The sequence below is a fragment of the Hirundo rustica genome, chromosome 3, assembly GCF_015227805.2.
Source record: "Hirundo rustica isolate bHirRus1 chromosome 3, bHirRus1.pri.v3, whole genome shotgun sequence".
Taxonomy (NCBI): domain Eukaryota; kingdom Metazoa; phylum Chordata; class Aves; order Passeriformes; family Hirundinidae; genus Hirundo; species Hirundo rustica.
Window position 1 is genome coordinate 102,257,039 of NC_053452.1, and position 13,444 is coordinate 102,270,482.

The window sequence follows — 13,444 nt, forward strand, 5'->3', positions numbered from 1 at the left end:
GCTGTCACTTGGGGTATTTTAAAATCAATTAACAAACTAACAACCAAGATTTTGTGGAAGCCAGGAGCCAGGCAGCTGTGACACAAAGTATCCCAAAGCCCAGAACATCTGTTTGGCATAACCTGAGAAAGTTAAGTCTTGCTTAAAGACACACCAGCACTATTGTAAACACTTATTACTTCCAGAAAGTACTAAAAGTCCCTTGGCAAAATCCTTTTTTTTTTTTTTTTTTTTTTTTTACACAGAAGATGCTTCAGATTAGCCATTTTTAAACACTTGACACACTTGTTAGACATGGATTAGAGAGCATCAGCCAAGTCTATGACATACCTGCCATAGGAGAGAAAGGTAAAAACCTAACTACAGTCAGCTATGTTGCTTTTGGGGAGCATCATACTGATCTAAATTCTCGTTAGCATGTTTCCACAGTCCTGGCCTCCAGCAGAGATGTAAATTTTGGATTCTTGACACAAAACCCACTGAAATAGCTAAAATAACCAATCAAGTTAAATGTAGATGAAGGAATTAATTGGCACTCTGCCAACATCCTCTCAGTGAAGCTCTCTAACTAGTTTCCAAAAGTGATTGCCTTCAAACTACCTGCTGAGACTGTCTCCATTGGCCTTCAGTAGAGGAAGGCAGACTGTGCTACTTGTCCAGCAGGACACCAGGTGCTAGTGCAGGCATCACATAAGGTCTCACTACAGTTGAGCTCCCTTCTGACTCAAAACAGCCCCAGCCTTCAAACAGGCACTCTGAAAAAGTAGCTACATCTCTTTTTAGACAACTGCAGCTTCTCAGAGTATATTTTCTGCATACCTGTTCAAATGTCCTCAGCTCTCGCAGAGCAAGATTTAGATGTGAAATTGTTACATTTCATTGTAACATTTGGTTACCATTTACTGCCTGGTTTACATGTAGGAATCATTAAGTTTTCAGTTGAATTTGGAGAAGCTAAAGGAAACCCTGGTTTGGATGCAGTGAGTTTCTGTGAAATTAAGGCTATAGCACCACTATGTGTATGTACTGAAGTCTGTCATATGTGTGAGAATAAAGGAAGTGCTATTACAATTACAAGCTTGAAGGTGAGAAATAAAGCAAATTTAAAAAGTCACTTGGGATGCTTCTAAAGACTCAGGAATGAGGTACCATCACTCTTGTCTACCCTACTAGTTCAGTTAATGGAGAGTTTCTGCTGGAAGCAGAGAATGGAGGTTAAACATTGCCTTTCAGACCTACTTGTAGAAAACCAGCTTTATTTCTCATCTTGCTAGAGCCACTGTTTCTGTCAACAATGCCAATCTTTGGACAACCTCCAAATTTCAACACTTACTCAAAGTTAGCTTAAGCTTTACCTATTTACTTGAGACATTAAGATATTTCTCTTTATACATCAGGCATTTGCTATAGCATGCCTGGAGTCCAGGACCTTCTGCCAAGATCAAATCCAGCTCTAGGACCAATTAGCTTGTCAGAAGCATTTTCTAATTTTAATACAAAAAGTGGCAGGAAACTAGCAAAGGTTGAACATAAGTCAGAATATTTTGCTTCTTTAAGCAGACTATTTTATCATCAACAGCCCCTGTATTAGTATTTACTCCTTAGTGTCATCACCACATTTAATCCAAAGTCAGAAGGGTAGCATGAAGAGTTTCTAATCACATTGCACATATAAAAGATGTTCTTTTATACTACAGCCCTAGGCAACACAGGTCAGAGAGTCTGTCAGCCACACAGTTTCAGCTTCCTGGGTTTTCCTGTAACATATTTTAGCTCTTGCACACATAACAAGCAGAGTTCCACTCATGGAGCCTGTGCTGTATTCCCTCGTTAATGACTAGATATGCTTATAAACAGCCATCGATACTGGCCACAACATTCGTAGACTAACTTGCAGAAAACCAGCACTGCACTGAACTTGCACTATGCAACTTGCTACACATATGTTCAGTAGTGAAAACCAAAAGGGAATTCACAAGAATTCACACAGTATTCAATTAGTTGACGGTCAACCTTCTAATCACATGTGAAAAAAGACAATTCAGTTTCCCTACCCACTGATGGTTCCCTTCAATCGGGAGGGCAAGGGTAGGGAAGATCCATTTATTAGTAAGTTATGGGCTTGCAGCATCTGGTCTGCCCTCATATATGCTATAAGAGCCATCCATGACAAATTAATTTTCTCCAGATTAATGAAACACAGGACCAGTTAATTCAATATACTTTATTTTAAAACAGGTAGGTCACAAAGCACTAAGCTTAGCCCGTTCTGCCATACACAAGCTACAAATACTTGTTTGACAGTTGAGGGTCAGTCTTTAGTAGCATACATGAAAAGTGAATAAAAATCCATATAAAACAATATTCAAATAGTTTCCATAGGAACACAGATAATTGTGACCCATCTCCTAGTCATTTTTCTTGCATTTATGCCAAACCTAAATGTTAAAAAAACACTTAAAAATTCTACCAAGAATTAAGTTAACAGTCCCCCAAATGCCCTAAATTCAATGACTAACCTTGCACTTAGTTACTAAATATTACCTATACATTAATACTAGCTGAAGCACAAGTTGCTGGATATTCAATTCCACTTTCCCAGGCACAAGAGACTGGCAGACTAGCAACATCCTGCTCCTCCACCTCAGCTAGGAACCCTTGCTCCTTGATCTGCTGCATTAGTTGCCTAGGAAGAAAAAAAAAAAAAAAAAAAGAGTGAGTCAGAAACTGTTTCACTGCAATCTACCCAAAAAGGTAAGGTTTTTTATTGCCAGTGAGTGTGAAATGAACTCTTTATGCATTACCTGCAATCCAGATATTATTATTGTAGGGGGGGAAAATAAATAAGAGCAGAATCCATGCAGGTCACTTTTGGCTGGCTAGGCTTTAGGGTAAGTGCCAATACCAAGCTGATTTTACCACTTCTGTGTAGGATTTAGATTTGCAAAGATGCACCTATATACACCTGTAGATACATCTGTGTACCTCACGCTAATACAGATTTACTGACTTAGTGCTCCATAGTTCAGAATTTCAGATGTGAAAATCCCTAACAACTTGACTGTCACTTATTCCACACCCTCACATTACTGGATAACTTGAATCAAGAAAAAGTATGGATAACAGACTAGGAATATAAAGGAGCTGACCAGAACAGCAAGAACCATGAAACCCCTTCCACACTCAGACAAGAATTGTACTAAAACACAACCTCAGAAGAACTTCAGTTGACTGAGTTTTTTGACCTAGTTCACAGATTCATAGAATGGTTTGAGTTGGAAGGGGACCTTAAGTTTTAGTTCTAACCCCCGCTGACATGGGTAGGGACACCTTCAACTAGACCAAGTTGCTCAGAGACACATCCAGCCTGGCCTTGAACACTTCCAGGGATGGGACATCTCTTTCAGTTGGAAGCCATTACCCCTTATCCTGTCACTATGTGCTTTTGCAAACAATCTTGCCCCATCTTTCCTGTAAGTCCCACTTAGCTATGGGAAGGGCTGCAATAAGGTCACCCCAAGGCCTTCTCCAGGCTGAACAAATCCAGTTCTCTGTCTTTCCTCATAGCAGAAGTGCTCCATCCCTCTGATCAACGTGGTGGCCTCCTCTGGACTCGCTCCAACAGGTCCATGTCCTTCCTGTGCTGGGGACCCCAGAGCTGGATGCATCACTGCAGGTGGGGACTCACCAGAGCAGAGGGGCAGAATCCCCTCCCTCACCTGCTGCCCACGGAGCTTTGGATGCAGCCCAGGACACGTTTGGCTTTCTGGGCTGTGAGGGCACATGGCTGGGTCATGTCCAGCCTCCCACCCACCAGCACCCCAAGTCCTTCTCAGCCAGGGTGCTCTGGATCTGTTTATCCCTGAATTCATACCAGGGGTTATCCCCATCCAGGGGCAGCACATCTTGCACTTAGTCTTGTTAAACCTCATGAGATTCCCATGGTCCCATTTCTCAAGCCTGTCCAGGTCCCTCAGGTGTAGAGTGGCATTCCATCCCCCAGGTGTGTCAACAGCAACACTTAGCTTGGTGTCATCTTATAGCTCTAGTTATCTTAGGTATGTGAGGCAAACAGTTGTGCCACTGCATGGCTCCTCGTACATTACTAGTTTTCACTTAGACACTTGTCCTTTACCTTTCACAGTTTCTGGCTACAAATTTAGTTGTACGCCTCTACAATATGTGGATGACATTCCAAAAGACTTTTGCCTATCCTAGAAAGATATGCACCATAATCTCATTGATGCATGCTTCTCAGTTAAGGGCCAGCCTTTATCACAGAATTCTCTTGCCAAAACAGAAAACACACTTAGGGGCTGAAAGAGGGCTCTGCTGTGGCCTTGGATGACAGTTATGTTTGCATAATCGAGCTCAGCATGCCTCAGACCAAGTATTAAATTTTATCAGCAACCTAGTGATACAGTGAAAAAAACTAGTTATTCTTCCACAGAGCCATATTTACTTCAATTAGACACAGTTTTGGAATGTTAAGGGAAGTCCAAAAGCTTCACGTGTTTTGAAAAATGCTTCAATCAACCAGAGGCTTTACTAAGATAAAGAAACAATATAAGCCCTTCTTATACCGGCTGGGTTAATAGAAAAACAGAGGAAGCTTCCCCTTACTTTTGTGCCAGAAACTCCCCTGAACTTAAGATTTTCAATAAATTCAAACACAACCCAATAGCAGAGCTAATCATGCTTTAGGGTAACACTCCTGCCCAAAAGTCCTCTTCCAGAGGAGCAGGCAGATGCTAGTAAAGAGGTAAGGGCTTCCTCTTACAGGAAACCTTACTTTTATAGAAGGTGCAATCTATGTTGCACTGCAGAGCACTGAGGTTACTTTAAACTGCTACTTAAGTTGCAGTTTCACAGTATCCCTGCACTTAAAAGGTAGTCCTGCTTTCTTTGCTTACCTGTTTAACAACTTCCCATGGAGATCTAGCACTCTGCACTGAGCCAGAGCTCAACCTAAACCAGGGAATAGCTCTCAAACAGAGATCATACTGCGAAGACAACATTGTTGAATGTCCCTGCATCCTGCAGTCAGGATTTAGTAAGCTACTAATTTAGAAGACAATATATTATAACTGATTAATTGGTCTCTGATTACTAGCTGCAGAAGCTAAAAGTAAAGAATTCATAATAATTCTGTATGCTGTGCAATAGTGAAAACACTAGCTAGAATCCAGACTAATGAAGACGCCAACATTACCCCTTTAAAAACATCTCTCCTATAAGTGTGTACAACAGAGAAAAGTAATTAGTAGCATCAACATTTTTCTAACCGCACAGCAAAAACCTTCAGAGGCACTGCCTTCTTCCACACTAGAAGGTTTTACAAGAGCTGTGGGACCAAAACTACCCCTGCTTGTTAAGGGGTAGCCAACTGATACGAGCTATTTATTACAGTGATCTCAGAAGTAAGGATGGATCAAGATATTTAGCTACTAACCATGCTGGTCTTGACATCACATAGTGTATTGTTGGCCTCTGGAATCCATTGAAAGTAGAAGCTGCTGCAACGGTATAGGCACCCATGTTTTCAAATAGGATCCAGTCACCAACGTGCAGCTCTGGCATATTAAACCGCTCAACAATCCGATCTAAGCCATCACAGGTTGGTCCCCAAATGCTGCAGGAGAAGCAGCTGTCATCTGGCTTAGGCCGCTAAAGAAGAGAGCGAAGTTTATTTATTTGACTAGCAAAACAGAGCTTCCAGAAGTAATATCACAGTGTAACATTCCACCTCTGAAGAAAAGGAAGAGCTGCTTGCAGGCTCTTCTTCACCTCTGGCTTTGAGTTAATGCCACTGCATGCTTCATAAGTTAAATGCCAAAGTCTGGCAACATGAAGGGAGCAGTAAACTGAGAACTGACTGCTCTGACAAGGATTCTCCTATGTTCATGGTATGTGACTAGTATGTGATACTTCTGAACACACATACCTTTTGCAGGACTGGCTTAACATGTGCATGATCATACAAGATGCAGTTGAATGATCCATAGACCCCATCATTCACATAGTACATAAGAGTTTTGTCATTTGCATCGTCTTCATCTGGAAGAAGTTGAGACATCAGTGAGAAAAAAAGTCTTGGAAAGAAACACACAGTTGGCTAGATCTAAGACTAGATCTTGATTTACATACCATCAGAACCTGTTTGCTCCTTTAACACAATTTTCTTTGCAATGATGTTGACTGCCAGCGTGAATGCTGATGCAACATAGTATCTTCCTGGTTCTGCGATAATATTTATTCCAGAATCTGAAGGAAAGTATTTATCCAAGGCTGGGTTGATTACACTTGTGATCTAGGGAAAAATCAAATGCCAATATTAAAATTTCAGCAGCTACTCAGGTGCTACTTTAGAAGTCAGAGATGAACTAAGACTCTCAAATTCAAAATTATATACTAGTGAAACATGTAAGATCTATTAACATCTATTATAATTTCTATTGACTGCTTTTGCTTTTTTTCCACATTCAAAATCTTGTTTGCAATTAAATTTATAAAAAGCAACAAAAGCAGACATCACTTGCAGCTTAAAGTTTAAGTAACAAAACAGTAACATCTTTGAGGCTGAAGGAAATCACCCTCCTAGGCTCATTAAACCATCATTAACACCCTGCAAGTCCCCACACTTCAAATCTGATTTGTAGTCCACCTGTAGTGCTGCTATTTATGCACTATTCCACAGCTTACTAAATCCTAAAGATGTCATCTCATGGGATCATAAGCATACAAAGGGCTTTACTATCATACTTGCAATTCAGTTGCCTGCATGAACAGTTATTTCCAGCTTCTGACATTATCATGAAGCTGCCTTCAACTGCAACATGACTGTATCGTGCCATGGAACCCAATGACACAATTTACTTCTGATGCCTCACCCATGCCCATACTGCACACTATGAGAAGCCAGACCTCATTAGGAGGTACCAGATGTTGTGTTCCTCTGAGGAATGGTTTTTCCCCTCAGAGTCCCCCTAAAGCTTGTGCCATGTAGTTTAACCCTTCTTCCCTATCTCATCTACTCCTGACCCTACTGGCTCAGGGCCAATATCTTTCCTTGGCCCAAAAACTAGATAAATCCCTGTCTCTTCCTGTTCGCTCGCTCTCTCCTCGCTCTCCTGGAACAACACATCGAGAATAAAGCTTGGACGGAAGCTGGGGGTGAGAGGCACTTTTCTGAAATCTTTATTCTGTCTCAATGAAATATATTTACCTAAAACCCCTGAACAACTGAGCTAGCTAGAGCTGGGGGGTGGCTAGAGGGAGTATATTTCACCAGAAGTGCTACAATGTTACCTCACACCATTATAAGGAAACTCTTTTTATGTAACCTACTGTATCCTTGTGTTAGTATCTAACATTTAACACCTCCTTGGGTTAGCAGGCAAGGTGCTCTGACAACACTGCTTTAAGTGGAAGTCCTATCAATCAGTATTCACCCCCCTTGTCTCTTCTCAAAGCAGAGCTATTGCTGAGGTAAAGCAGACTGGAAAACACTGAACAACTCAAAAATTATCCAAAAGCTAGTTCTAAATCAAATTAGACATGGACCCTGTATGCTGGTACCCCTCTAAGGACAGTATGGGTTCAGCACTACCCTTTCACCCAGTTTGAGAACAGTGCAAATCTATCCAGTCTAAAGAACAGTAAGAATCAAACCTGCAGTTAAAACCAGCTTTACTTTTTTGAGACTTCTGCATCTTTGTACAATCATTTAGCTATGTATCTACTGGGCTCATCTAATTTTTAGTTTTCAGATAATTTCCTCTTTTCCTCTTAATTACATTTCTGATCAAGCAGACAAATTTTTGCAAATGTGCCTGCATACAAACAGAAAAAGCAAGATTTTACTTAATCCAGATCAACACTCAAGCAGACTCCATAACTTGAAAACTTCTTAGCAAAGCTATACCTCTTCAAATTTAAGCTTGACATCTTCAGAGCCAGGGAAACCACCGCCAATATCCAGCAGATACATACTGAAGCCAAGTTCAGCCTAAAATGAGATTAACAGTAACACTGTCAAGAAAAGCTCATAATTTATATCAATTCATAATTTACCATTTTAGCCTAAAAAGTAATGTAAAGTCACCTCATTAATACTTGAAACAGAGCTAAGACGTTCAAGTAACAGTCATTTGAGTTTAAGCTGTCAATTTTAGTGCATCTATAGACAAGTTTTGCCAAGTTGGTCCAAAGTAAGCTACCAGGACCTAAAAAATTCCAACATGAAGTCAGTGACTTAGCTAGCTTTTAACCCCATAACAGTTGTACATTTTACTCAGTTTTGCCACAACAGTTGAGCAGCAGTTCCAGAGAAAATAGAACTAGACTTACTCCCATATCAAACACACAGCGGGCATCAGAAATGGCTTGAACAAACGTCTCTGGGTCTGTACATCCACTGCCAACATGGAAACTACAAAAGGATACAAAATATCAGTTGCGATTTGGCAAAGTAGTCGAGAAGTTTTGTATAAACCCATGTCATCATGTGTAAAGGCACCTCTCTCTATTGTCAGGTAGACCATTTAAAGAAAACATTTAATACGACTGTGTTTTGATATTGTCAGCTTACCTAACTCCAACAATGGCAAGGTCAAGTTCTTTTGCACGCTCCAGAAGAAGTCTGCTAGTCTTAAGTGTAGCTCCAAATTTAACACTCAGACGACAGACTGCTTTGGAGTCATCAGTGGTAATCCGCAAGACTAACCTAGAAACAGGAAAATGAGGAGTTAAGTTTCAGTATAACAGACATCATCATCCGGTATGATCTCAGAATGATTCTGAGCTTAAAGATACAAGCTGCTCTGTGTATCTCTTCCTGAAGTGCCAGTAAACTCTACAAGATTAGATTTCACTAGTTAAAAGTATGTTTATTATTTCACAGTTTTGCAGGCTACCTTTAATGAAGAACAAATTTCAGATAAAGCAGCTATTTCTGTATCTTGGGAACCCAAAGAAGAATTATAGAACAATTAGCATTACTTACTTGGCTTTTGGATGGGCCCTTGCAACTTTCATTAGTTCTACTTCACTATCAAATGTCATCATCTGCACACCACTGCTGGCAGCATGTTTGATTTGAGATACTTGTTTGCAGGGATTTGCATATATTATTCGCTCAGGAGGCACACCAATGCTCTGTACCAGCTGTATTTCCGTCTGAAGAAAGAACAGATTACACTTGTAGAAGATTTTTCTAGATGGATGATTAATATAATCAGAACAACAAAAGCAACACTACTCCATTATGCTTAATCTTATATAAACATGTCTTGTAAGGCTGAACAGATACTAACGTCACAGACCAGAAGATAGTTGAGATCTCACCTTACTGGCACAATCAAATCCTGCCCCAAGAACAGCAAGTGTCTTCACAACAGCTTTGCTGTCGTTACATTTCACGGCATAGAAGGGGGTCACTCGAGGAAGGGCCTTATGCCACCGCATGTGCTTCTTCACAATGTCCCCGAGGTCAGCAACATAGAAGGCATCTTTATCATCCTAGAGCAAACACACATCTTAACATTACAACAACAGATAAGAGGACAAGCCTAGAGGTCAGCATATGAGGGGGCTGTCTTGCGGATCATTTGCAAGGACAACTTGTTCTATTAGTTTATAAGTTTGTAGCTTCATGAAATGCAGTGGTTTTCCCACCATACTTACAGAAGATGACACTTCATTTATCTTTTGGTCAAGGATATCCTTGGCAGTAAAGCCTTCATCAAGAAAGGTCAACTCAAATTCCTCTTTGCTGAAGTTACTCATGACTTCCAAGATTTCAGGTTTATGTGAAAGGACTTGGGTATGAACTACTGAAAAAAAAAAAAAATCCCATTAATTACTTAATTTGAAATCATATCATTTACATTCAACACTTCATTTAGAATACACACAGTCATTATATGACCACTAATTTGTGCTCATATCATTTACAATTATACAGCTCCTACAGTGATCACTGAGAGCTGCATAGATTAGACACTTGCTTAATGACAGATGTAATCAGAACCAACGAGGCAGGCCAAAATAATCTTGCTAGCTGGAAGGCAAGTTCTCCTCTGTTCAACAACTCTGTGACATTCTGAATCTACTCAAAGGAAAAAACTAATCAAATAATACTGTCAGATACTATTAGTCTGGCTCTCTCAAAGTTTCTGCTGTCTTTTCCTTCACCTCCACATCAGAGCTATTAATATTACGGCTAGTGTCTACTTACCACTTAAACAAACAAACAAAAACATCATAAGCACTATTTTAGTTCACCAGTTTCAGAAGAAAGGATTTACCAACACAATCCAAGACTTACTGACTTCCAAGTAGTAACAACTGTCATTAGTTTCAAGCCAGTTAAATATGCGGATTCTCAATACAGAGCAGACTATGCATAAAGCAGACATGAGAACAGGGCTTTCCTTGAAGTCGCTCTGTTGGTACTTAGAGCTTTCCTGTTCCACTCATGACCTCCAGGCTACATGAAAACTTCAGCTGTCATGAGTGGCAGATGCACACTTTGAGACTAAATGACTTTGAGCACATAACTCTGACCTGCAAAGTCTTAACAGTGATCCCAATTAGCACTTTGGAACATGATTTTACAGCAGTCCATTACAAATCTTCATTGCTAACAGAAATCTACCTGCCAAGTAGAAAGTCCTTTGAATACTGGAACTAAAGAGCAAAAGCATACTCCTCTGCCATCCATGACCGATGAAGTCCATGGGCCACCCTTTTACTGGGCAGTCCAAATACAAAATGACAGCATTCTCCATCAGGCCGTTAAGCAGAGTGTGTGCTACCTTTCAAAGACCTCAGCACTGCAAGTCACTCACAGGGAAGATACGGTTTCATGTAACAGGGTCCAGCCCTCTTCCTTCTTTCAGCAATTTTTACACTCAAACTAGTCATGCAGACTAGGATTAAAAATTATGCAAGCTCAGAATTATTCGCTAATTTTAAGTCATGCTACTGTTTCCTCTATTTTCAAAAAGTCTGGATAAAAACCAATTGAAAAAGGATGTTTTATAGCTGTTACAGATTAACAAGGTTCTAAAAACAACAAAATCATTCATTCCATATATGTCTAAAACAAAAATAATTTAATTTTATTGAATAACCTTTAAACATCCACAATTATACTTCATTTCAACCTTCAGAAACGTACGGCAACAAGAACTATTTCACAACTATTGATCGTTTCTCACTCGTCAGACACAAACCAAAATTGAGAGTCAAACTAGATTAAGCTTTGATTCTAATAGACCCAACAATCCCTTGAACCTCATTCTCCCTATGCTCTCATTCACGTGCAGAGATAATTCTATCATAAACTGGATTAAAGTCTTCTCTTAAAAGCCTCTTTGAAAGGACCATAAGTAACAGCAAATTAAACACTTCTCAGGAAGGTGTTTGTTACTAAGGAGATCTCATCATAGACTTGCAGCTTTGCAGAAAGCAGTTCAGGGACTTCAGCTGTGGTTAAGAGAAGTGAACACCATCAGGAAGAATTTAGTTTAACCTCCCCTCTGCAGAGCACTGCATGAAAAGCATTTTTCCTTTTAATACGTAAAATGGAAATTACTTTTATCGGCCACAACACATTTTGTTAAAAAGTTCTTGCAAGCTTTCCATCTCCTCCTCACTGCGCAATTTTAACTACAGTGCAATTACACAGCATATAGACAGAACACGATCATGTAGGTGCAAACTGCAGCCTCCCAAAGTATGTTTCTAGTTGGACTGTGTGCAAAGTGTCTGCGGCTCCCCCGAAGAAAGGCAATTTACGCTCATTTATAATTTTTTCTCCAGAACATTCCCCTATTCAGCAGCTATGTTAGACAGAGCTGAGTCATGCCTGCAGGCTCCGTACTCAAACAGCCAAGCTGCGTCTAGAAAAGGTGCCCGAGGCGCCCCTGACTCGGGAGCCTGCGGAGCGCCGCGGGCGGCGGTGGGCACGGACGGGGCGGGCTGCCCTGCGCTCACCGACGCCCTTCTCCCTGCAAAGCCACACGGTCCCGCACAGAGCCTGACGCGGCCGGGCTGGGGCTGCGCTGCCCAGCTCCGCAGCGAGGCACTGCACGCCCAGCCCGACACTGCGGCTTTCCGAGAAGGCGCCTGTCAGCCCCGGGGCGCACCTTCATTACACCTCACATCACCCTGCGGCTGGGCCCCCACCCCGAGACCCCCGCGGGCGCAGCGCTCCGCGGGAGAAGGGCTCCCTCCTCATCCCTCGGGGTATTCAAGGCCAGGTTGGATCTGGCTCTGAGCAGTCGGGTCTAGTGGAAGGTGTCCCTGCTGTAGGCAGAGCTGGAACTAGATGGTCTTTAAGGTCCTTTCCAACCCAAACCACTCTGTGATTCTCTGATTCGCTCCCGGCCCGGGCCAGCGCCCGCCGGGTGTGCAGGGGGGCAGCGCCCCGAGCCCCGGCGCCGCTCGGCCCAAGGGCGAGCCCAGGCGCCCCAAGCCCTGCTCCTGCCATGTTCCTGCCACGCACCTGCCTTTCCCCACCCCGGAAACAGCCCGGCGGCCACGGCGGGGCCGTCCCTTCCCCCGCTGCCGGGAAACGCCGCCAATACTCCCCAGGCGAGCCGGGGAGCCGGTCTGGCCCCCTTACAGCCGCCCGAAGCCTCCCGCCTCCCCGCCGGGGCCGGGGATCCCCGTGCCCGGCGGCAGCAGCGGCGCCCAGCCCGGGCCGCGCCGCTTGGCAGCGGCCCCGCAGACACGTGGCTCCGCGCCGGCCGCTTCCGCCGCGGCCCCGCCGCCCGCCCGCTCCGCTCCCCGGCACAGCCCGGCACAGCCCGCCGCCCGCCTCACCTCGCCTCGGGCAGCGGTGGCGGAGCTGCTGTCAAGCCCCCGCGGCAGCCGATCCCCTCGCTCCGAGCCGCCTCCCCCTCCTCCTGCGAGCCGTGCGCGGAGCCGGGCGGGAGCGCCGGACCGGCTGAGGAGGAGCGGGGCCGGCCGGGACGAGCGGGGCGCCGCGGCTGACAAAGCCTCGCCACGGCCGCCGCGCTCCTATTTATAGCACCGCGGCGTCGCTGTGGCAACGCACCAGCTCAAACCAGCCGCGATCGGCTGGGACCGGGCGCGCTCCCACCGCCGCTATTGTGACGTACGGCCGAACATGCGCACGGCGCGGAGCGCCCCTCGCCCGCCCCGCCCCGCCCGGCCCCGGCCCCTGCCCCGGCCCCTGCCCCGGCCCCTGCCCCGGCCCCTGCCCCGGCCCCTGCCGTGCGCCGGGCGTGCCGAGCGTCTGCGCGGGCCGTGTCCTCCCCGGGGCCCCTTCCCCCGTGGGGCCGCTCTGGACGGGATCCGCCTGCGGGGCGATGTGCGCGACCCCAGCCCTGCCGGCTGCCAGCAGGTGCATGGCCCGCGCCGTCCCCGCCGCCGGTTTGGTACCTCCGGGTCGATACTCCCGCTTCGGCACCGC

The 13,444-nt window shown here is 44.3% G+C and overlaps 1 protein-coding gene across 1 annotated transcript; it reads right to left on the bottom strand.

Annotated features, from left to right (window-relative positions):
• Window positions 1–2,209: 2,209 nt before the first annotated feature.
• ODC1 (ornithine decarboxylase 1) lies at window positions 2,210–12,984 on the bottom strand. The gene is made up of 11 exons (XM_040059334.1): window positions 12,832–12,984; window positions 9,685–9,833; window positions 9,346–9,519; window positions 9,005–9,177; window positions 8,591–8,725; window positions 8,350–8,431; window positions 7,925–8,008; window positions 6,148–6,310; window positions 5,945–6,057; window positions 5,453–5,667; window positions 2,210–2,686 (listed from the first exon to the last, which is right to left on the bottom strand). The coding sequence occupies exons 2-11, from the start codon at window positions 9,784–9,786 to the stop codon at window positions 2,545–2,547; spliced, it is 1,383 nt and encodes a 460-aa protein (XP_039915268.1). The 5' UTR covers window positions 9,787–9,833; window positions 12,832–12,984; the 3' UTR covers window positions 2,210–2,544.
• Between the last annotated feature and the right edge of the window lie 460 nt (window positions 12,985–13,444).

Bases quoted from the DNA above. Each gene is read 5' to 3' on its own strand.
- ODC1 (XM_040059334.1), bottom strand. From the start codon at position 9,786: ATGAGTAACTTCAGCAAAGAGGAATTTGAGTTGACCTTTCTTGATGAA. The intron at 9,520-9,684 runs GTAAGTATGGTG...TGTTTGCTCTAG, and splicing joins TAAATGAAGTGTCATCTTCT to GATGATAAAGATGCCTTCTA. The intron at 8,009-8,349 runs GTAAGTCTAGTT...ATCTCATTTTAG, and splicing joins GCTGTGTGTTTGATATGGGA to GCTGAACTTGGCTTCAGTAT.